This window comes from Ceratotherium simum, chromosome 14 (genome assembly GCF_057802395.1).
Source record: "Ceratotherium simum simum isolate JZ-2026a chromosome 14, ASM5780239v1, whole genome shotgun sequence".
NCBI classification, from domain to species: Eukaryota; Metazoa; Chordata; class Mammalia; order Perissodactyla; family Rhinocerotidae; genus Ceratotherium; species Ceratotherium simum.
In genome coordinates this window covers 38,953,870-38,976,317 of record NC_141913.1, presented here as the reverse complement: position 1 = coordinate 38,976,317, position 22,448 = coordinate 38,953,870, and the positions used below count along the sequence as shown (strand labels likewise).

The window sequence follows — 22,448 nt, the reverse complement described above, 5'->3', positions numbered from 1 at the left end:
GCCTCGGCGGCCTGGGTTCGTGGGTTTGGATCCCAGGTGCAGACCTATACCAGTCATCAAGCCATGCTGTGGTGGTGACCCACGTACAAAATAGAGGAAGATTGGCACAGATGTTAGCTCAGGGCTGATCTTCCTCAAGCAAAAAAAGAGGAAGATTGGCAACAGATGTTAGCTCAGGGCGAATCTTCTTCAGCAAAAAAAAAAAAAAAAAACAAAACAACCCATATTTTAGCATTTAAGATTATTAAAGGAAAACCTAGAATGGTGTTTTTTTTTCTCTCTCGCTGATTAAAACAAAACAAAACAAAAAAGCAAGCAAATTCATGTCCTGGGAATATTTGAGGACTGCTTTAATTACATTACCTAGCCCCCAAACGCATGCAAGTATTCAGAACCCAAAATCTTTCCAAAGAGAGATTAAATTATCTTCATTAAAACAGTCCCTCTGCTCTTAGGGAGCCATTTTTGAATTTTTGACAAAGAAGGAGAAAGTTTTTTTTATGACAGAAGGGTTCTCTTCCCCACAGAAAGCAAGGTAGTTACATAACTATGTTTGTACTCTCAAAATTGTCCTTCAAGGAAAGGTAAGGAGAAACTTCTCTAAGTCTTTGGTTGAGCTCTCCAGTCTCTGCCCCATGAACCCACCACACAGCTAATTCCTGTCTCTGAACTTCTCTTCGGCCACTGCAAACTTCTAACTCTTGGTCAAGATCAACCTTAGGGCTATTGACGTTGACATCTAACAAGACCCTCTAGGGGTCTTTCTCTGTGGTCTTGGACCTCTTGGATCTCTTCTTTCTCTACAGTTTCTCCTCTTCTCTACAGTTTCAGGCTGTTGATGGTCTCTCATATGCATTTCAGCACAAATGCTGCCTTTTGTTTTTGGTGTGCTAGGCGTCCCTTTCTTGAGTGTTAGCCCCTCAAGGGATTGATTTTCATATGCTTACTTAGAAAGCTCAAAATTTTACCCTATGTAGGTGTGCAGCAAAGAATTGTATATGACTGATGGGCGGCTGATTCCCCCCTTCATCTTGTCCTTCTTTTCCCCTTCTTGGTGCTGAGAGGTTTGTAGACACTCAAGTAGGGGTTCAAGATTCCTGACTCTGAAGTAGAACTCTCATTCTCTGGTTCTTGCACTTGTTAATCCACCACTCATGCCCAAGGGCACCTGGGAATCTAACTGGTGAAAGTACTCACTGCCACACCCCCTGCTGGGCTTGGCAGTGGAGGGGGAAGGAGCAACATGGGACTCTGCCAAGGAAACCCTGGCTTTGGGTAAACCACTTACACTTTGTATTGGCTATTGTGCCTGTAAAGTGTGTGAGGGAGTGTTACCTGATCTGCCTCACATTGTCAGCAGAAGAGTAAACTGAAATTTTAGATGTGATCATGGAGGAGGATAGAATTAATATTGACTATTGTGAATTTTTATTATCCCTGATGCAGGTGTCCTATTTTATTGCTAACTCTTGGCCATTTATATCTGTACTGTATAAAAAGACACAAGAGAGGGCAGGGAGGTGAGTAATCAATGGGAACTCTGCTAGAACAAGATCTTGGTTACTCTCTCACCCAGCCCAGGTAATTGAAAGATCTTGTGATCTTCTCAAGACAATCTGTTTTTGGCCTGAGGCTGCTATTGCAGAAGTTCAGGGCATGATATAAGTGTTGTCCTTTCATCTATTGAAATGGTTTCCTCTGCCATCTTAAAATCTCAGGGATTGGGTGCAGGTAGGGAAGATGCCTTGGCTGACCTCAGAGGCCTGAGGTGTACCGTGAGGCATGGGGCAGGCACATTTAGACCTTTAGGTAGGATTTCCCAGATGATACAAATGTAAGACTATATCAGAAGCCTGTGTGGGCTGAGAGTAGGGAGTAGCACTGCTCAATTTTAGATATGTTTCTGAGAGTCGGCAAGTTTTCCTGACAGCCTAATGAATGATTGACTTGCTTTCCATTATTAGGTTTTTTCCAGCTCATTGAAGCGAGTCTTTCTTTTGTGGACTCAGATGTGTTTAGAGACCCAATAAGTATAATTCATTTGTATCCCAGGACCCACAAACTTGGGGCATTGTACCAAAGAGACCCGTGAATAAAAGAGTGCTGTTGATAAATAACTAGAGCCACCATTCACTGTGCATTTGCTCTGAGTCCAACAGTTATATGAATTATCTGCTAAGCCGTGAAGTTGGTTCTGTCTTTGCTTGAACACCTTCAGTGTGAAGCAGATTGTTTTATGAAGCAGCCTCTTGTGTGGTTGAATGCATGATGTGTTTGAAGGGCCCTTGCATGGAGGAAGGAAAGAATGCTGGACTGGATGTCCATTTGCGGCTGTGAAACTGACAAAATGGCTTTCAACAAATCATTCAGCTTCTTTGCACTCAGTTTTCTCCATAGGGGGGAAAAGGTAGCAGCGCCTAATTGCAGCTGGATTTTCAGGGCAGGTTTCCTAGAAGATGGCCTTTGAATTGGGCCTGGAGGGATAGACAGGATTTTCATAGGAAGGGAAGAAGGAGATAGAGAGTTCCACATAAAGAAAAATACAGGAAGAAAGATATAAGAAGGAAGTGTGGCTGAATGTGGGAGAGCATGAATAGTCCCATTTGACTGGAACTGCTAAGTTTTTATATTACTTAGAGCTGAGAGCAGCTTCCTTATGACTTGTGGTCATTGGTACTGGTTCTGCCTGGGCTGGAGGTGAAGCTCTCAGGGTCAGGCTGATTTCTCTGCTGTCCTCCCTCCCCGCCAGGATTTCTCAGATCTTTGCCGCTTTACGTTGCGATCCCTAGTTTCCTAATCTCCCCCTCCTCACAATCCTGTATGTCAGAGTCTGTCTCAGTGTGGTGCACTGGGCACGAATCCCCCGTGAGGCTCGATAGTGCAGAGGACAGTGGGAATACCACCCAAACCTGGCTCGGTGGCAGCTCTCTGTGCCACCTGGAATGGAGGCAGCCAAGGAAGACCTTTGGTCTGACCAAGTGAGGCCCTTCACTGTGCCGTATTCTCTCACCTTCTGCCTCTGTTCCCTCTCTTTGGCTGATGCTGGTGAAGTGATTAAAAGCTGGAAGTGGAAGGTCTGGGGGTGTGGGGGGGTTGACACTAGGAAAGAGGATGTTGAGGAGGAATGGACAGAAAACTGAAGATGTGACGAGTCAGCTCTTCTGTAATTGAGAGTTTGTGATGGAAATGGGTAACTAAAGTGTTCCATGCTCGAGGTCTTGGTGACTTTGTCATATGAGACTGTGCTCCAAGCTGTATGATGTCAAAGAAAACTACATAGAAAAGCTAATGCTCCCCTTGAGTCTCCAGTTGTGCATTCGTCTCTAAGAATCCTAAGCAGACACTCCTCGCCTGACTAGAGTCCCCATTGAAGGGAGAAAAATGGAAAAACTCTTACCCTCCAGATCTGTTAGCAGAAAGTGGATATTGACCCTAGGACTTCTGGTAGCTTCCCTGTTGTGCCCTTGACTCCCCTGGAGGTGGAGAAAGGCACGAATCCTCTATCCCCTATCAAATCCCCTATCCAGTGTCTCTTGAAATCTTAGTTCCCATTCCCTTCATCTGGGTATGATCAGCTTTGTTGTTCTTACGGAAGAAATTAAGTTGCAGACAATTTGCTTTGCCCTGAGTTTCCCTGTTTCTCTTATCACATCTTTTTCTTAAAAGATTTACAAGTCTACTTAACTGATGCTTAGGCTCCAGTGCATTGTTTAGTGTGCTGGCTAGAATATTGGGTCCAAAGTGAGAGTCCTAAGGCAGTTAGCTTCCACGCAGTTTGGGTCTGAGTTTGTGCCTGGCAGTAGTAGTCTAATTTTTTAAGCTGTTTAGGCAAAACACTATGAAGGTTGAGCATTTATTTTTGTAATCAAATAAAGCCTACAGCAGAATTAGTCTAACATGTTTAATGATATTCATAATCATTGTGCTACATGATAATTTAGGCATAAATATTAAATAGCTGACATGAATGGCTGCAATTAGTAGTACCTTTCCATAGCCAAAATGTCTTTGAGTTCTCTTTTTTCCCCTGCAGTATCTATTCATTCATCATGAAATACTGAGTACCTACTGGGCACCAGCCTCTGGTGATTTGTCCACAGTATGCCCTAGGGCCTTCAGTTCCGGACACCACCCAGTGCTGAGCATCTGTCCTCCTTTGCCACCCCACCCAGTCCTGAATTTCTCATACTCAAAAGGTTGAACACTTTCTGGGCCAGGACGCTGGCGTTGCTTGCATCTAGGAGAGGGAAGGGTGCAGAGAAAGCTGAACCTAGTGGGAGTCTGTCTGAATAGAGCATGTGAGAGCCTCACGGCAACTGGAGGAGAGGAGAATGGTCCACACACAGTGTGTCTCTTGAGCCAGCCCCTTGCCCTCAAGAAGACGCCCCAAAATAACCTAAGTAGATTCAGCTTCAGGCTCACCTCTTATATGATTTCATGGCCATGGAAGAGAATCATGAAATTTCAAACTAGCAAAGGGATGGTGATTCTCAGGGTGCCCATAACATCAGCATCACCTAGGAACTTGTTAGAAAGTACACCTGAAAATCTTTGCATTTCCAGGGGACAATATTGGACTACTAAGGACAGTAAGATGCAAATAGCATGAGAGTGTTGTTTAGCCTTCTGATATGCTTCAATTTCAAGGCCTGAAAGTTTATATACCAACTTTATGGCATAGTCTATAATATTTTCCAGTAGAGAGAACTTTGCCCCATATCCTAGGGGTCTCTGAAATCTGCTCCCCCATCTCCACCAACACACTTTATGGTGTTTCTGATTGGCCCTTGGAAAATACAGAAGGACTGATGAAATGTGGGCACAGTTTCCGTAAAAGTCATCGTCGTCAGTGCTGTGTAAAGAGGCATGGTTTTGCAATAAAGCAAAGAAAAAAATATTTCAAAAGAGGATCAGGGGTTATTAACCTTTTTCATTCCGTTTAACATATTTAAATGTATCAGATATAATATGTACAATTATAAAGGACTGATTATATTGAAATTATCAAAATATTGTAGGAACTCATGACAAAGTAGATACAAGGAATTGTTTTTTAATACATTAATGGCAGTTCTCATAACCATCATTTTGAAGTAGTGATGAGTATAAATATTTAATGGTATCTAAAGCAACTGTAATATTATGAGGTCAAAGTCACAGATTCTGTTAATTCTGCTTGCTTTTTTGGCTATGTTCTTAACTGAAGGAAATGTTAAAGATGTTAGAATTTAGTAAAACTAAAGATGTGCTTTTTATTCCATCCAAGTTCATGGATCTCCCCGAATTCTATTCAGGCCCCAGGTTAAGAACCCCTAAAGTAGGAGATAGTGTGAAAGTGTTCTTTTCCCCAGCTGTAGGCGTTAGCAGGCAGTAGCATGCTTGTTTTAGTGCGTGTGCATCTGTGTGCTTCTAACATCCGACGCTGACTGGTCTACACTGTTATTTCAACTGTGTGGGTATCAAATATGTAAATCCAGTTAATGAGGAAACTCTGCTCTGATTTCTAGGTGATTTATCATCAGCCATTAGCTGAAGCTTAGAATTAAATGGAAAGGCTCCTATTGTCTACAGCCAGGAAGGGTGGTTAATAAATTCACAAATTAAGGACTGTTTAGCCTCTTAAAGCTAATCTTTGTTTTAAGTCCAATGTTACATTGTATTAGGCTAATATTGACGGTGAGTAAGTTACAAGATATTTAAATTGCTGCTAGTACCTGACCATATTTATATAATGACCCATTTAATTAAGCTGTTGAGTCTACAATGGGTGGTTCTTAAACCTAGCAAAACTAACGTTGTAGCAGAACATTAGAATCACTTGTGGAATAAAACAAACAAACAAATATCTGGGCCCCACCCCCAGAGACTGTGATCCAGTTGGTCTGGTGTGGGATCCAGCAGAGGTAGTTGCATAAGCTCACAGGCGTTTCTGGGGAACAGCCAGGGTCAGTGAACAAATGATACTTCTTTGTAGTCAGTGTTGCCAGAAACCATGACTTGCCTGTTGGGATCTGAGTGCCCTGAACTTCACCCCCCTCCCTGAACAGTCCTGAGCTTTCCCACCCTTTGCACAGCCTGACGCCTCTGCGTGGAATAGTCTCTCGGAATAGATCATGAAGGCCTGGAATGCTGAAGACGTTGACTGCATCCTACAGGCCACAGTGTCTCATGCTTGGGTGCTGAGCAGGGCCTAGATACGTTCAGGTGAGCGTTTTGGAAATATCTTTCCAGCAGCAGGGAGGAGAATGGATTGAGTAGGGGATAAAATAGGCACAAGAAGACCAGTTGTGCTGCCATGGTAGGATCCAGGAGAGAGAGGAGGAGAGGCAGGACTTGGGGGATGGATTAAAAAAAGAATCTAGGCAGTACAGTCAGCTTTGCCTGAGGCAGTAAGGGAGAGAAAGGAGTCAAGGGCTGTTCCCAAGTTCCCCTCTCATTGCTATGTGGGGTACCATGCCATCTACTCTGGGAGGCAGGATGAGGAGCAGATTGGTGGGGAGCTTGAGAGCTCCATTCTGGACATGTAGGCTTTGGGGCGCGGGGCTGTGCAACCTCCACGTGTAGTTGTCCACTGGGCAGTTGTGCATATGTGTTTGGTTGTCGGGATAGGTCTGGGTCGGAGAGATATATCTAAGTGTGGACAACTTTTGGATGGCAGTTATAGTCACAAGGGAAGTTGACATCACCTTACAGGCAACCTGGAGAAGTGAGAGGAGATGCTGAAATGACCTTCAGGGATGCCCTAAATTTAAAAGATGGAGAAAGCAACATCTATAAAAGAAATAGTAGAAGACCTTGTATCTTACTTGTGGCTTGGCAGAGAGTGCGGTATAGAGAAAGAGAATGGACTTGAGACTGAGGTACTCGGATGCACCTGGTTTCAGATACCAGCTGGACTAACCAATGAAAAGCCATTTTACCTGAATTTACTAGAACATGTTCGAACATCTTCACTGCAAAATAGTTTTCAGGTCCAAATGAAATGGAGTTTGAAAAGTGATGTTATTTTGGCACTCTGGGGTACAAATATTATATGTGTATGTCATAGTTCACCCTAGCTAATGACAACATTAACCAAAACAAGTCTGTAAGGTATAAAATCACAGAAAACATTTGACTCTGTTGCTCACCGTCACCTAAGCCCACAGGTTTCTGAGTGCCAAAGTGTTGTTGACATTAGCAGGTAACTGTAGTTGACGTAGAATGTATCACACAGCTCAGCTGTAACCTGAATCTGGAATCACAGAATACGGGAGTTAGCCGGAGGTCGAAGGATCATATTCCAGCCCCTTATTTTAAAAGCAAAGAAGCCGGCACATTCCCATTCACACTGAGGAGCCCCCTAACAGTCAGTCTCGCTCTGCCCCTGCTTGTCTGCCAGTGAGGGGTGGGCTTGATGGAGCTCCCTGAGGTTCTTTCTGTGATGCTATCACATCTGAGAGGAGACAGCCTCTCTTGGGAACAGCAAGTAAGTGGAAGGGACAGATTCGTTTTTCTGTACTTGTGTCACACTACACATAGGACGAGGTTTATAAATGGAACTTAAGACTCCCAGGGCCGCTGTGAAACTGAAGTGGGAAAATGATCCCTGGATATTAAACATGCTAAGTACTTATCTCCTACATTGTCAGAAGGTTCAATTTCATCTTCCAAGTAGACACTTAGGACTCTGACTGCTAAATACCAAGTAAGCAGTTTCCAATGAATATTTACGACGGCCTTCCTGAATGGCTTGTTCTGGGCTGTACCTGAGCACACAGCCCTACCTGGTGGAGGGGGAGGTGTGGCAGTGGAGGACATCACCGCCTGGTGGCGAGGTGCTTGGGGATGTCTGTCTGTCTCCCTTACTGCTAAGCGCAGGGCTCTCCCACAGGTGCCCTCCCTCCAGGTGCCCAGGATGTATTTCTTCCTTCCCACTTGAGGCCTGGCTTTCTTGTTGGAAGGGTTCATAGGATCTCTTCTTGGAGCTGTCTGTCCCAGCCCCTTCTCACAGCAGAATGTTGTCTCTAGTGCTCCTACCCTGGGAGGAAGCCTTTCACTTAGACTCATTGCAATTGTGTGGCTCCGTTTCAAGCCCAAATCTGCCTGACCATAATTTTCTTGTATCCCTCCTGCCTAACTTACCCTCCGTCCCACAGCCTTACCCTCAACTCCTCACAGAACCCAGTTCCGTTCCCCCAATCTGATTCTGCCCTCTATCTCCCTTTACCTAACTTCCCCACTCGAGTAGGGTTTTGATATCGTTTTGTTTTTCTGTAGTTGTATGTTTGTATCCCTAAGGATTATGTTGTTTCTTTCTGCTTGTTTGAGTTTCTAAAGATAGTATCATACCATATATAGTATTGTCATTTTTTAGTCAGCATTGCTGACTAAAGATTCTAAGATTCATTTTAATTATATTTTCCTAGCCTCCCAATTATTAACTCTATCCATGGTACTGACACAAACATCTTTGTTGAACAGAAATTCGTAATTAAAAATTCTTAGTATCCCCATTCTCGAGCAGAGTCTTGTTTTTAAACCATAGTAGATGATCTGTGTTGTGATGATGGTGTTGAAAGTAGAATTAGAGACTAGACAGACATAGACAGTCGAGACACAGTGGATTGATTATCCCATTAGTGAACAGAATATATTCTACGGACACACCCAGAGTTTCAGATGATCTGTCACTAGAGAAGGAAAGGATGGAGGGGCTTAATGATGTGTTCGGAGATGGGGCGTCCTTCCTACTGTGCCTTAGCCCCATTTCCCCTCCCTCTTGTTTTGCAACTGCGCTGTGTGTCGGAGGCTTTAGCGCATGTTGTTCCCACCTCATCTACCTCTCTCAGCGATTGCCCAGTTCAGGGAAATAGAGCTGTACCTGTCTGAGGCTCAGGCCTCCACAGTCCCCTTCCCATGGCGAGCGTGGGAGACTGAGCACAGGGCAGGGGCCACCGAGCTCCATTTTGCACAACTCTAGGGAGCACCAGACGCTGGGTGCCACCTGTATAGACCACTATATGTGACTATATGTCTCTTCTTGACACAATCCAAGTGCTGGCCTGCCCATCCAAGTTTCTGCGTCTGATCTCGGCCATCATCTAGACTTATGTTCTATAGGGGGAGACGAGCGTATAAGGTATACTAAGTAGACAAGCAGAATATTAGTAAACTGTATAGTAAATGCTCTGAAGTTAGGGCGGTGAGGGGGGGGCTTCTGAAGCAGTGATGTTTCAGCTGAGGAGATGATGTTAAGCCAACCAGAACTGAGGATGCCTGATTCATACCTAATCTCTTATACTGAGGCTAGATTTCTTAGGGGGGATTCACTAAGGGATGCTGTATTATACCAGAAGAGTGAAATGATAATACAGAGATGTCACAGCACAACCCAGAGGGAGCTTGTGCAAGGAGATAGAAGCCTGTGTTCAAGGTTGGGCTCAGCATCTCACTAGCTGAGAACTCTGGGCACATCACTTGGCCTTTCCAAACCTAAGTTCTCAGAGTTTTGTACACCATTCGAGCGTGATGTAAATAGGCAGTTAATTAATTACATTGAAAAGCAGTAATACATGAGCTGCCATAAGGCAGAAGATGTTTGAGTGCCAGGTATTAAGAGTTGTGAGATCAAGGAAGGGAAAATCAGTTTGAGCTAAAATAGCTGCAGGCACATGTAAAGTAGAAAGGAATAAAGAGAGAAGCCCTTTGTGGCTTGAACATAGTGAACAAATAGAAGAGTGACATGTGATAAAGCTGGAAAGAGAGACGCTGGCTCACACAGAGCCTTGAACACAGTAGAGCTTGGTTAGAGGCAGAGGGATGCTATTGAAAGGCTCAAAGCAGGGGAGAGGTATGATCCGATATTTATGTACGGGAGGTCATATAAGGAGGATGTAATATAGGAGGGTGAGTGTGGGGGTTAGAAAGATGCTGTTGTAACCCATGTCAGAGATGATGATGATGGCTGGAACTCACAGGTACAGAGAAGAGAGCAGACTATACTGGGAGATGAGTTCAATAGGACATACTGATGTGGGACTTGAGGGAAGGGGAGGAACCCACAGTGCCTCCTAGGTTTCTGGCTGGAGTCGGTGAGTGGAGGCTGGTGCCACTTACATGGAGAAGGTATGGGTGGGGAGCGGGAAGGAGTGGAGAGGCTTTGGTGCCAGGAGCCCTGGGGATTCAAGGTTAAAGGGAGTGCCTGCCCTCTGAGCTCGTAGTTCACTGACTAATGTGTGGACTGACTGTGGTTGTTAGAACACAGGGTGCCACGTGTGAGAATGGTGGGTGCCACATGTGTCCACGGGTAGGGCACCTAGCCTTGCCCTTCACAGCCAAGTTGGTTGCTCTGGAGTTCTCTGGATCTTCTCTCAGTTGGACACAGTTGGAGCGGTGTCTTTCTGAGGGTTCTGTGTACATACTGCTGATTGAGAGGCCACAGGTGACAAATTATTCTCCACAGGAAACCCAAACAAGCCAGCACCTCAGCAGGATTTCTCAAAACAGTTCCCACTGTTTTGTGGTTTGGTGTTTCTCTGGCTGATCAGCAGGGCTCTCTTTCGGTGGAGGGTGGAACAGTGGAGGGACTTCAGGTGCCTTGACAGCCATCTGCTCTGCTCTTCTCCCCAGGGACCCCACCCAGAGATGGGGAGGGGGAGATCGGTTGACCTTGCTTAGGGAGCTCACAGCACTGCAGTGGTTTGGTGGGAAATGTTTGCAGGAGGAGGTGGTTTAGCAGCACTTCTGCCTCTCAGGTGTTAAAGGTGGGGATCCAGTGTGAACTGGGGAGTAGTTGTGTGTGCCTGTGTTGGTTGTTGGCCTTTTGCCTGAAAGCTGGAGGATGGCTGGGTTCCTCACCTCAGAATCCTGGACTCTTGCCTGACGCACAGGCTCCAAGGGATTTTTCCTGTTTGGGGTAATGCGTGCCTTCCTGATAACAGCCTAAACCTGAGTCGAGGCTGGGCAGGAAATTCCTTGGCCATGGTTTTCTTTTTCTAAATAAAGGGGATTTTACTGGACTCAGGAGAAAAGGATTTATTGAAAAGCAAATTGACCCAAGTTACCCGCTAAGTCATGTCTATAACAGGGCTGAATGGATGAAGCAACACGTTGGTTATGTTTTTTAAGGATATTAGAATTTCACAGTTAAGAATATCTCCCCCCAAACCAGCTATTAATAATTAGAATTTGAAAACAAAAGCTTTTCCCCACCCATACTTCCTGTTCGGATTTTGGTCATAGAATCATCAGATGTCAGAGATAGAGGAGATCGCTTGGGGAGTCCAAGTCACAGCCTGTGCTGTAGAAAAGACAGAGACCCAGAGAAAAGAAGTGACCCAAAGTCACACAGCAAGTATAATGACCACACAAGGACTGACATCAGTATAAAGTGAAATGTGACGATGGTATAAAGTGGTACAAAGCAAATGATGTGGGACTTTAGAAGATGGAGAAGTAATTGCCTGCTAGGGTACCTAAGTCAGGAGGGAGTGGACTTGGGACATGGGTAGGACTTCAGTATAAGGGTGTATGTTGAAGGCGATTTCAGGTGGAGGGGAAACCATAAACGGCAGTGTTGGGAAAGTGTGCAGTTTCAGAGATGGACAAGTAGTCCAATTTGGCTGGACTACAATACCATCTTATAAGAAGCGTAGAGATTATCTCATATAATCTTGCAGCAAATCTGTAAGATGAGGGTATCCTCCGTAATGTGGTTAGGGCTTACAAGAGACTGCTGATGGCAGAACCAGGACTCAGGCCGGATCCTTAGACTGACATCTCAGTGTTCTTTTCACAGCACCACAGCTGGCCCACACTTGTTCAGGGTTTTAGCCTTAGGAGTATACATGGTAGAGGGTTTCAAATGCTCGACCAGGGAGTTTGGACTTGATTCAATAAGTAGTGAGTAGTTTCTTCAGTTTTTTGAGTGGGGAAAACATGATTAGAGCTGTGCTTTGAACATTTAATCTGGCAGGAGTGTTAGGATGAATCAGAGACCTAGGTACCTAAGTCAAGGTGACCACCTAGAAGAGCATAAGCATAGCTGGGGGTCAAAGTCATAAGAGAGTGGGCTGAGATAACCTGAGCTCAAATAAGTTAACTACCTTGTCCAAAGTCAGATAGCTAATCGGTGCAAACAAGTTTCAAATTCAAGTTTGCTTTTAATGCCTATGTTCTGGTTTTGTGTTCTCTATTGAGTTGGAAGCAAAGCTAATATACGTAGAACAAGGTGAGCGTGCTATTGCACATCATCCCTTAGGCCAATTTATGGGCTGTTACAAATGGTTTATATATACACGTAATGTGCCCTGTAATGGACTAGGAATGGGAGTGGGTGGTATGTGCAGAGTGCAATGGAGCTAAATAGAAACCATCAATTTTTCAAATATTTTAAATTGGTCTAAGTTAGGAAAGTTGCTAAAAAGTACTTAGTGGTTTAAGAAGAGGGGGATTTACCTGACTTAAGCCTACATGTGAGCATCCGATCTAATATCCACCAATTAGGCGTGCGTTAGCACTAATGGTCATTGCCCATACTTCCTCATGCCCAAGAGCCTCAAATGTAGAGATTTTTAAAACTTGGAGATATTTATAACTCCTGATAATAGCTTGGCCATGTACACGCATTTTCATTAGGACACCAAAATTTACCTTAACATCCTGCCAGTTTTTTTTTGTTTCCCTGCCTTGATTCCTTCTCCTTTGAGTTCCTGACACTTTGTTGTCACATAAACCAGCCCCCTTTTTGACTTCCTGCCACTTACCCTTAGAATAGCCTGCTTGCTTCTCAAACTTCTCTGTCTCTTGTGTGAGTCATTCTTTTCCTGAGCAGTGCATGACTTTTCAGTCATTTACCAGTGATGCACAGGGCAGTTTCCATCTTGACACTGCAGGTGAAAAGAGATAAGTGTCACCGGTCTGTGCCTTATTTGTCTCTGCCAGATGTAATACGTTATCTGGGTATCCTCGCAGTCCAATTTCCTGTGTGTGCTGTGTTGCCGCAGGGAGCCTGGCAGCACTCACTCCCCCCGCTGCTCTGATTGATTCTCTCCTGGTACCCGTGTGTCGCTACGAGGAATCTTTGTTAAGTTCTTTGGACAGTATATACCACTCCATTCGACATAGTTTTCTGCTAAGGACTAATTGCTCAGACATATCCTGTGCTCATCCATTTGTTTTAGGTTAAATGTGCAGACTTTGGGCAAAACTCTGAACTTTGGGGCGTGGCTCTTGCAGTCTGGTTCTCCTTGTTGCAGATACAGGGAGTGGAAGATGGCATCTAACTTAGGTCCATTTCAGATTGAAAGCCCAGCTTGTTCTACTCTTAGTCACCTGGGATGGTTGTGCTCTGAACAGCTGTCTAAGGAGTTGATTATGAAGGTATTGAGAGGAGACGGGGCATCTGTCATGATCCTCAGGGTCCGCTGGATGTCATATAAAATTAAGATAAAAAAAAATGAGAATGGGAAATATCAGCATCCACAGGCTTCTTTAGAGGCCACCTTTCAATGTAAAGATTTCACAGGAACAAGGAGAGAAGAAACAGACACTCTAACAGTGATATCCTAGAACTACAAGGGATCCCAGAAAGCCACTTCTTACGCCATCCTCCATATACCAGGTAGGATTCTGCATACATTTTCAAGTAATTGGTTGTATAGCCAATTTGAAAGACACTTCTCAGTAGTGTCTGCTAGCCACCTATATTCCCTCAGGTCCCTCCCCGTTTGATGAACATTTATGAGCAGAGACCACACAGCTCTTTGCTGACCTTGAAGAGAGGCTGAGGGTTAAGGTTTCTTAAGCCCACCTACCATACCGGACTCTCCTCCAGTGCTCCCACCTCCACCCCAGTTCTTTTCTGTCTTTCTAGTCCATCTCTAGTTGACGTCAGTATTATCACCCCACTTTTCCAGCTTCTTGGCTGTTGACCCCGATCAGAAGCAGGGCCACTTTTCCAGCTTCTTGGCTGTTGACCCCGATCAGAAGCAGGGCCAACATTCATTCACATGTTGTGATAAGCCGCAACCTACCCGTGTTGATAATTAGCGAGGTGGGACAGGCAGCTCACGGTGGCTTTCTGTTCTTTCTTCTATAGCCCACTCTACCCAGGAAGCCACAGGAGCTGGTGTTAGGAGTATTGGGCTGGTGCCTGGAGACCTGTGTTCTAAACCTACCTTCATACTTCTCAGTTTCCTTATCTGGAAAAGAAGGGGGCTGCTTGATCCCTAAGTTGCTTCCACTCCAACAATATACTGGTACTTTGTACCAGGCACTGTTAGAGGCACTGGAGACTGAAAGCGAAGTGCCTGCCCTCCAGGTAGTGGATTTGTAACTGAAGGTAGATGGCTGAGTACAGCCCTTACATGTAGTTCATTGCCCAAACATTTGTTCTCACTCCCTGCTTGGATATCCATGGTCCTTGAAGACAAAATAGGCTGCTCTTTGCATTACTTGTCTGACCTCCTACTATCTATTTAAAAGGGATAAATATAGATGCATTTTTATCTGATGTAGAGTATCTTCTTTCTGCCTTCCATTTAGTCTGACTAAAATCCCTCTTATTACAATTGATAACTGTTTTATCTAATTTCTGGGAAACTTGAGGCAAGATCAGCCTGGTGGTTAATAGCATGCCCTTTGTGATACATCTGTATGAACAAAAATGTTCAAAGCTGTGTCTGCTGGGATGCTAGGCTCAAATACAAAAAGAGAAGAAAAGATTCTCATTCTTGAAGAAAGTATAACTTATACAGTGGCACAAGATGGGCACATAACAGAAACAAAAGCGAGATTGTCACTGAAAGCATGTATATATGTAAATTCTCAGAAGATATATATATTTATATATATATAGGAATGGTCTAGGGGGTACTGCATCCAGAGACAACTTTGGAAAGTGACCAGCTGGCTGTGTCCCCCTTCCTGTGGGTCATAAAGAAGCGTGGGTGCCATTTGTAAGCCTGTTTCAGAACTCCTGTGTTTCTCCCCACTTTCAGATCTTGTGCAGGCATGTGAGGGAGGGTGGACTCTTTTTACACTGTTCCTCATATTTATCCCTAAAAGAAGGAGAGATGCTCCTGATCAGGCTCAGGTCCTTGTCAACAGAGTCTATGGAAGGCAGCAGAGCCTTTCCACAGCCAACGACTGACCAGAGCTTCTTCCTTTCCAGGGATGAGAAGAACCAGTCCATCATAGTCAGCGGGGAGTCTGGAGCCGGCAAGACTGTGTCAGCCAAGTATGCCATGCGCTATTTCGCCACAGTTGGTGGCTCAGCCAGTGACACCAACATTGAAGAGAAGGTCCTGGCGTCCAGTCCCATCATGGAGGTAAAGCCTTCCAAACATCCTTGGCCTTCTTCGCTGGATTTCCTTCTGCTGGCAGCAAGACTGCTGGGTGTCCAGCCTTGCATGGCTGATCACAAGAGTCCTTGGAAGCAGCTCACATGGTTAGCATTCAGGCCTCTCCCTGAGAGAACCCATTGTCCACTATTGAGGAAAAAATTATCAAGGTGCCCCTAAAACCACAGATTTGGGAATAATCTGAGCTGGTAGTGTCTTACAGGTCCCCAGTATTGGGCAGAGTATCTTCTTCATGTTTTCCTGTCCCTTGATTCTGCTGAATGCTGTAGTGACAGCTCTTCTTCATCTACTGCCACCTCTGCTGCTGTTCCCCTCCCATGCTGCCATCGTGTGTCAGCAAATCAGTGCTCCACCAAAACCTTTCGATGCTGTGAAGGCCCACTGAATCAGGAGGGCAATTCTCATGGGGATGGGGAAGCCTAGGTAGAAGATTCCCTTTTTTTTTTACTCCCAAAATCCTTGAAGATTTTATCTTTTAGGGGAAAAGTAGAGCCAAAAGGTAAGTGATAACAGAATCTGTTACCTGTGATGGCATGAACTGGCCAGGACAGGTCTGGTCTGTATTTTCACTGCCCCTCCACCTCCCTGCCAGGGTGGGCTCAGAGTAGTCGATGCAAGTGCAGGGCCTGAGAGATTTCCTAAAACTTAGATCTTGCTGTAACAAATCATGTTACAGGGCCAGAACTCCATTTCTCTTTTTCTTCCTTTCCTCTATAAAAACTTAATTCTGATGGAGTGGAACTAAATGGCCTCACAGTCTCTGGGCCAGCTTTGATTTCCTGCCTTTGAAGCAGATGCTCTTCATTGTTGTCTGGGTTACAGTCTGGTAGGAGTAGGCCCTTCTGCCAGCCCTGAGCAGCCCCTTTGTTTTATTAAGAAGAAATTGAATTGAGGCTGAAAGCTGCCAAGATAGCATCAGATTTCTCTGCACAGCCTTGAGCCCCGTCGATTAAGACACAAGGCACCAACGTGGTTGGTCTTCCAGATTATTTTGGAGCTGTGGGGAACAAGAACCTGCCTGGATCTTCCCAGGTCCCCTCTCTCTTGTTCCTTTATACCAAGGGCAGGAGTACGTTCTAAGTCTCAATTCGTAGGAGTTCATTGATTATCCAGGCAAGATCTCCTGCCTACAGAGTTGCATTATCTGGAGAACTTTTATTCTCTGCTGAGTAATAGGACACAGCATATTCACTAAGAATTCGACAGAAGCAAATTTTGGTATTTGTTCTTATGTGAATTGGGAAAATGGTCAATACAGTTGAAAACATTTTTACCAAACAGATAAAAACAGAAAAACCCCACTTTTATTCAATTACAATGGTTCTTAAACTTCACTGTGCATCAGAATTGCCTTAGAGGGCTTGTTAAAGCGAATTACTGGGCTCCACCCCCAGAGTCCCTGATTCAGAAGGTCTGGGGTGGGCCAGAGAATCTGCATTTCACATAAGTTCCTAGGTAATGCTGATGCTGCTGGTCTGGGTACCACACCTTGAGAACCATTGACCTATTAAAAAGATAAGAACAACTCCCTGGAAAATATGAAAGAATGAAGGGAAATGATCCCCCCTGATCCTACAGCCTGCTGATAATCGTTCAACATTTTGATATATTTCCTTCCATCTTTTTCACTGAATGTTATAGTATAAGCCTTGTCCCCATATCATAAAGCTTTTTATGAATTGTCTTAGTGGCTGCAAACATATGTTTAAATATGCTTTTACCATAATTTAACTTCCTACTGTCAGACATTTAGCTGGTAGCCCTATGCGTCTGCTCATAGCATTTATTCTAAGCCCTGAGGCAGGGGCCTGGCCGAGGCCTCAGTTCAGAGGCATCAATTGTGGACTTTAACCTTGGCCTCCCTTGGACCATCTACTGCACTTAAATGGAGGCAGCTAAGATAGCAGTCTACGATTAGCATCATGTTTCATCTCAAATGGGAGTGAAACAAGGATTTCAGCTTCTCCCTTGCCCCTGAGTTTCAGTTCATCTTTTAGGTAGTAAGATTTCGAAGACACAGAGTGGCTCTTCTTTTGGAAAGAGAGTAAGTGGTTTTTCTGGGCAAAACAGAAGGGAAAAAACCTGTTTGATCTCTGGTGACTGAACAAAGTTCTTATTACTCAAGATGGGAATTCAGTGAAGACAGATCACCACTTTATTAAACAGGTATGAGACACGGGGAATGGTTTTTTAAATGTTATTGTTTTGTTGGGATAAAATATACATAATATAAAATTTACCATTTTAACCATTTTAAGTGTACAATTAAGTGGCATTAAGTACATTTACAATGACATTAGCAACCATCACCACTATCCATTTTCAGAATTTTTCATCATCCCAAACAGAAACTCTGTACCCATTAAACAATAACTCCCTATTCTGCCCTCCACTCTGCCCCAGGTAACCTCCATTCTACTTTCTGTCTCTCTGAATTTGCCTCTTATAGGTACCTCATGTAAGTGGAATCATACAATCTTAATCCTTTTGTGTCTGGCTTATTTCACTTTGCATAATGTTTTCAAGGTTCATCCATGTTGAGCATGTATCAGTACTCTGTTTCTTTTTATGGGTAGATAATCTATTGCGTGTACATACCACATTTTGTTTATCCTTTCTTCCTTTGATAGATACCTGGGTGGTTTTCACCTTTTGGCTAGTGTGAATAATGCAGCTGTGAACATTGGTGTGCAAGTATCTGTTTGAGTCCTTGCTTTGGGAATGCTTTTTAAATGACTGTGGTCTAAAATGATCTAATGTTTTCAGCGTCCATTATGGCCTGAGTAGGCTGGTGGACTGCTGGGGAGGCAGAGTGCTTTGACATGGGAGAAATGTGAGAACCACATACATCCAGAAATACACAAGATGTGGTTCAGTTGCCAAGGTCTAAAGGAGGAGAAGTGTGTCCGTGAACCAGCCTAATCTTTCATGATGTCATGTAAATAAATGCTATAGTGGTTTGGGCTCAAAACATTAAATTTCTATCTTGTGCAAATTGGTACCTTGGAAACTATGTGGGTAAGTCCTGAGGGCTCATTCTGTCAAATATAGAATTTTGTCATCATAGAGACTGTCCCTCGAGCTGTTATTAAGTGTTATATTTGAGAGAAATCTTGGATATGAACATGGAAAGAAAGAATTGTAGCGAGGAAGAACTCAGGATGGGATTAGAAAGAGTATTGCCAAGCAGAGAAAGAGCAGCTTTTGCACTGCCAAAACCTGACTTTTCACCAGTTTGGAGTCTAGCTGGGCCCTCGTGTCAGGAGCCCAGTCGGCTTTGTGGCTCCTCAGAGGGCTACAGCCAACACAAAGTATGTCTTAATCAGGGGACAGCTGATTACTGATTACCCTGCCCCTGTCCCGGGGAAGGGTGGCACCTCCCAACGAAGCAATCAGTTAGTCTTGTCATCATCTCATTATTTCCGCAGCCCAGCAACTGCAGATGCCTCCTGGGGAGACCGAACGTTGAGGGCAGTGTGAGGAGGCAGAATTCCCAGTGGGCTGCACTAAGTGGCAGTTGTTTGAATTAAAGGCAACTTGAGGATGGATTGGGATTGCTGGGACGGATTGGGATGATTTATTGTCAGCGCCAGAGCTCTCTGACCCCATTCTGTGTAAGAACTTGTCAGCATCCCGGGAGTGATTTGTTCACAAGTCTGCGCTGATTAAAAGGGCATTGGTAATCAAGAGACTCTTAGAGCGGGAACAGAACCAAGTCCAGGCCGGAGGGCTCGTGTGACTTCTTGGGGTGACTGGAATCTGCAGGCATAGAATTCCAGGAGCTACAGAGACTCCCCTCATCCTAGGAGAAAGAAAAGGGGCTGGGGTACAGTGAACAAAGTTGATAGAAACTAAGAGCAGTTACTACATAATTTTCAGGGTTTGAGTTTTTTTTAAGCTAAAGAAACAAGAAGGCCTACAACTATTAACCTATTTATACAGGAATCTGCCCCAGTGTACCTTACTGAGCCCATCTCCTCTTGTGTTTCAACACACGGGCCACTCCATGCTTCTCCATTCTCACACATATCCTCCTTCCTTTGCCCACATTATATTCATGAATAGAATCCCTTCTCCTTCCCTACTGGTACAATTCTACTCACCCTTTAAGATCCACTGCATTTTCCACTTCTTAAAGCCTTTCCCATTCTGCTGGGCGTGGCTAATTCCTCCCTTTTGTGTATTTCCACAGTACTCAGTATGTACTTTCTTGTTGTGTAATCCCAATTATATTGAAATTATTTATTCTAGTCTGTTTTTGTTTTACTACGTATTTTTGTATTCATAAACCATGAAGAAGATTGTTCTGTTTTGTCATATATAAATGGTGTCCTATTCTATCAACCATTTTGCAACTTGCTTTTTACTCAACATTTTTTTTATTTATCCATGAATCATACTCTAGTTTACTTAGTTGAACAGCTTTATAGTATCTCGTTATATTTATCTGTTCCCCCATTGGTAGATATTTAGGTTATATTTCTTTTTTTATTGTTAAATACAATCCTCATTGAACATTCTTGTGCATACTCATTTGTGTACTTTGTGAGTTTCTCTGGGTTATATCTAGAAGTAGAGTTGTTGAATTGTTAGGTACATGTATGTTCCATTTTACTAGATGTGCCCAATTATTCTTCAGAATGGTTGCTCCAGTTTGTGTATTTGAACCAGCAGTGTAGGAGAGTTCCCTTTTCCTCACATCCTCATCATCATTTCACAGTACCACAGTTCTTTGTTACTGCCACTCTGGGCCATCATTTTAGTCTGCCTTTCTCTGTTTACTCTTGAGGTTGAGAATCTTTTCTTATGTTTATTGGTCATGTGAGTTTCTTCTGTGAATTTTCTGCTTATATCATTTGCTCATTTTCCAAATGTTAACTACTTGCATCATATCTGCCTCTTTTGCTGGACTGTGGACTCAGTGAGGGTCAAAGCGTGGGTTTTTATCATCTGTAACAACTGGACTTGCTTCCCCCCTGCATCAAAATGTTTCCTTAGTCACCAACCAGAAAAATCTAGCAAGGGTTTAAAAGATAAAGCACTACATGCAAGTCTTCTGCTTCTCAAAGCAGCCTCGTGAGGTAAGAGAGTCTTTTGGCAGTGATCTTCAGACCTGGGGCAAGCTTTCCCAAGCTATCACAAGGAGTGGTCTCAGGTAGAGTAAAGGCTCTTGTTGCCATTTTATAAATTGCAAAATTTGAATCTTTTGAAATTTTGGAATTGAGACTTATTTATTGAAAGTAGATTGTTCTTTAGAATGTTCCACAAACCAGCCTTTCCTGATTGCATCCTCATAATGTTGTTAACATGTTCCTTTGCCTCCTGTATTTCCTGTAAAAGGGCAGAAAAATTTAGAGGCTTGATCAGATTCAGGTTTGATTTTGTTTTTTTTCAAACCAAGGATTCTTTGTTGGCAGTGTTGTGTGCTCCCATCAAGAGGCTCAGAATATGTAGCTGTCTTTTTGTGATGTCAGCAGCCATTGATTATGCAGTGATCTATTAATTCCTCGGGAGTCACAAAATGGTGGTTTTTCCATTCTCTTTCCTCCTGCATTTATTAGCTGAAATAAGTCTAAGAAGAGAAACTTCTCACCGACTAGTCACCCTGATAGAGTTTACACAGGAAAGTTAGGGTAGATGTTTGATTCATAACTTACTAGTTGTCAGAGTAATGAGTTGATGCCCTACCATCCTCTGAGAGGCTTTTCCTCGCTTTCTCATAAAAAGATAAAAGTGAGGATTGATGTCTTTGTCTTTTATCCTTTGATTTGACCTGGCTATTTGAGATGTGAGAAGTCACCCCGTGTGTGGCATCTCCTGTCTAGTGAGTGCTTTGGAGAGTTGGGGGATGACTGTGAAGCCAAGTGGCATGAACAGACTTTGGACTCGGGCATGTCTGGATTTATATCTTGGTGTTGCCACTTCCCAGTCATGTGACCCTGGGCTCACTTCTTAACCTTTCTGAGCCTAAGTTTCCCCATAAGTATGATGAAAGTTGTTAATGCCTGTCTCCTAGGGTCCTTGTCAGGATTAAAGGAGACTAAAAGAAGCCCAGCCCAGGACCTGGCTCATGATGGAGGCCTGGGAAAATGATCATTTTTACCAGCGTTTTAGGGAACACAGCCCTCCTTGCTATTTTCCAAACAGAATTGGCTTACTAAAGTATGATGGTGGCTTGTCATGTGTGCCTTGAAGGATCAGAGAGCTCCGTGGAGGAGCAGTGGGTGCTCAGAGGCCTCTGTTGAGATGATGTGGTTGGTGGGTACTGGGGGGCTTGAGTCCCTATCTTCCTTGACTAGAGGGAGCTTGTGACATGAACTCCTCTGATTAGTCATCTCTCTCAGAGTCATTTCAGCTTGACCAGATTCTAGCCCTTCCCTGACCTTGGGCATATTCTATGCTCCAAGGTATCCTTCAGGGCAACCCAACATACCAAGGTTACACTTTCCCCCACTTCTCTGCAGAGGCACACACCATACATGTGAAGGATGGGTTGCTTTATACACTTTAAACCCTTAAAGAAAAGTTTATATTGCAGCCTCAATGGGAGATTTTAGGACCATAGAGTGGCAAGTGACCTTTGAGGACAAGGACTCCAAAACTCTCATTGTGCAGGAAAGAAAACTGAAACCCAAGTTCATTTACTCTTCCATTCACTCAAATATTTTTGAATGACTGCTGTGTGCTGCGCACTGGGATAGGTGCTGGAGATCCTATGCTGAAGCGGATATGCAGTCCCTGCTCTCATGGAGACGGGGTAATATCTCACGGAGTTAGGGGGGAGGGGAAACAAGAAGGGAAGTGTACGGGCTGGCCCCGTGGCTTAGCGGTTGAGTGCGCACGCTCCGCTGCTGGCGGCCTGGGTTCGGATCCCGGGCACGCACCGACGCACCGCTTCTCCGGCCGTGCTGAGGCTGCGTCCCACATACAGCAACTAGAGGGATGTGCAACTATGACGTACAACAATCTACTGGGGCTTTGGGGGGAAAAAAATAAATAAATAAAATCTTTAAAAAAAAAAAAAAAAAAAGAAGGGAAGTGTAGAGGCCGCAGGAGCACGTGGTGGGAGGAGCTCACCTAGCCTGTGAGGTCAGGGAAGGCCTT

At 44.2% G+C, this 22,448-nt stretch overlaps 1 protein-coding gene across 2 annotated transcripts in view; it reads left to right on the top strand.

The window, feature by feature from the left end:
* MYO5B (myosin VB) overlaps positions 1 to 22,448 on the top strand; it is a 344,347-nt gene that overhangs the window by 174,643 nt on the left and 147,256 nt on the right. For both annotated transcript variants that reach the window (XM_087439196.1, XM_014781411.2), the window contains exon 5: positions 15,155 to 15,311. In XM_087439196.1, the coding sequence (XP_087295322.1) occupies positions 15,155 to 15,311 (157 nt within the window). The remainder of the gene's footprint in view (positions 1 to 15,154; positions 15,312 to 22,448) is intronic.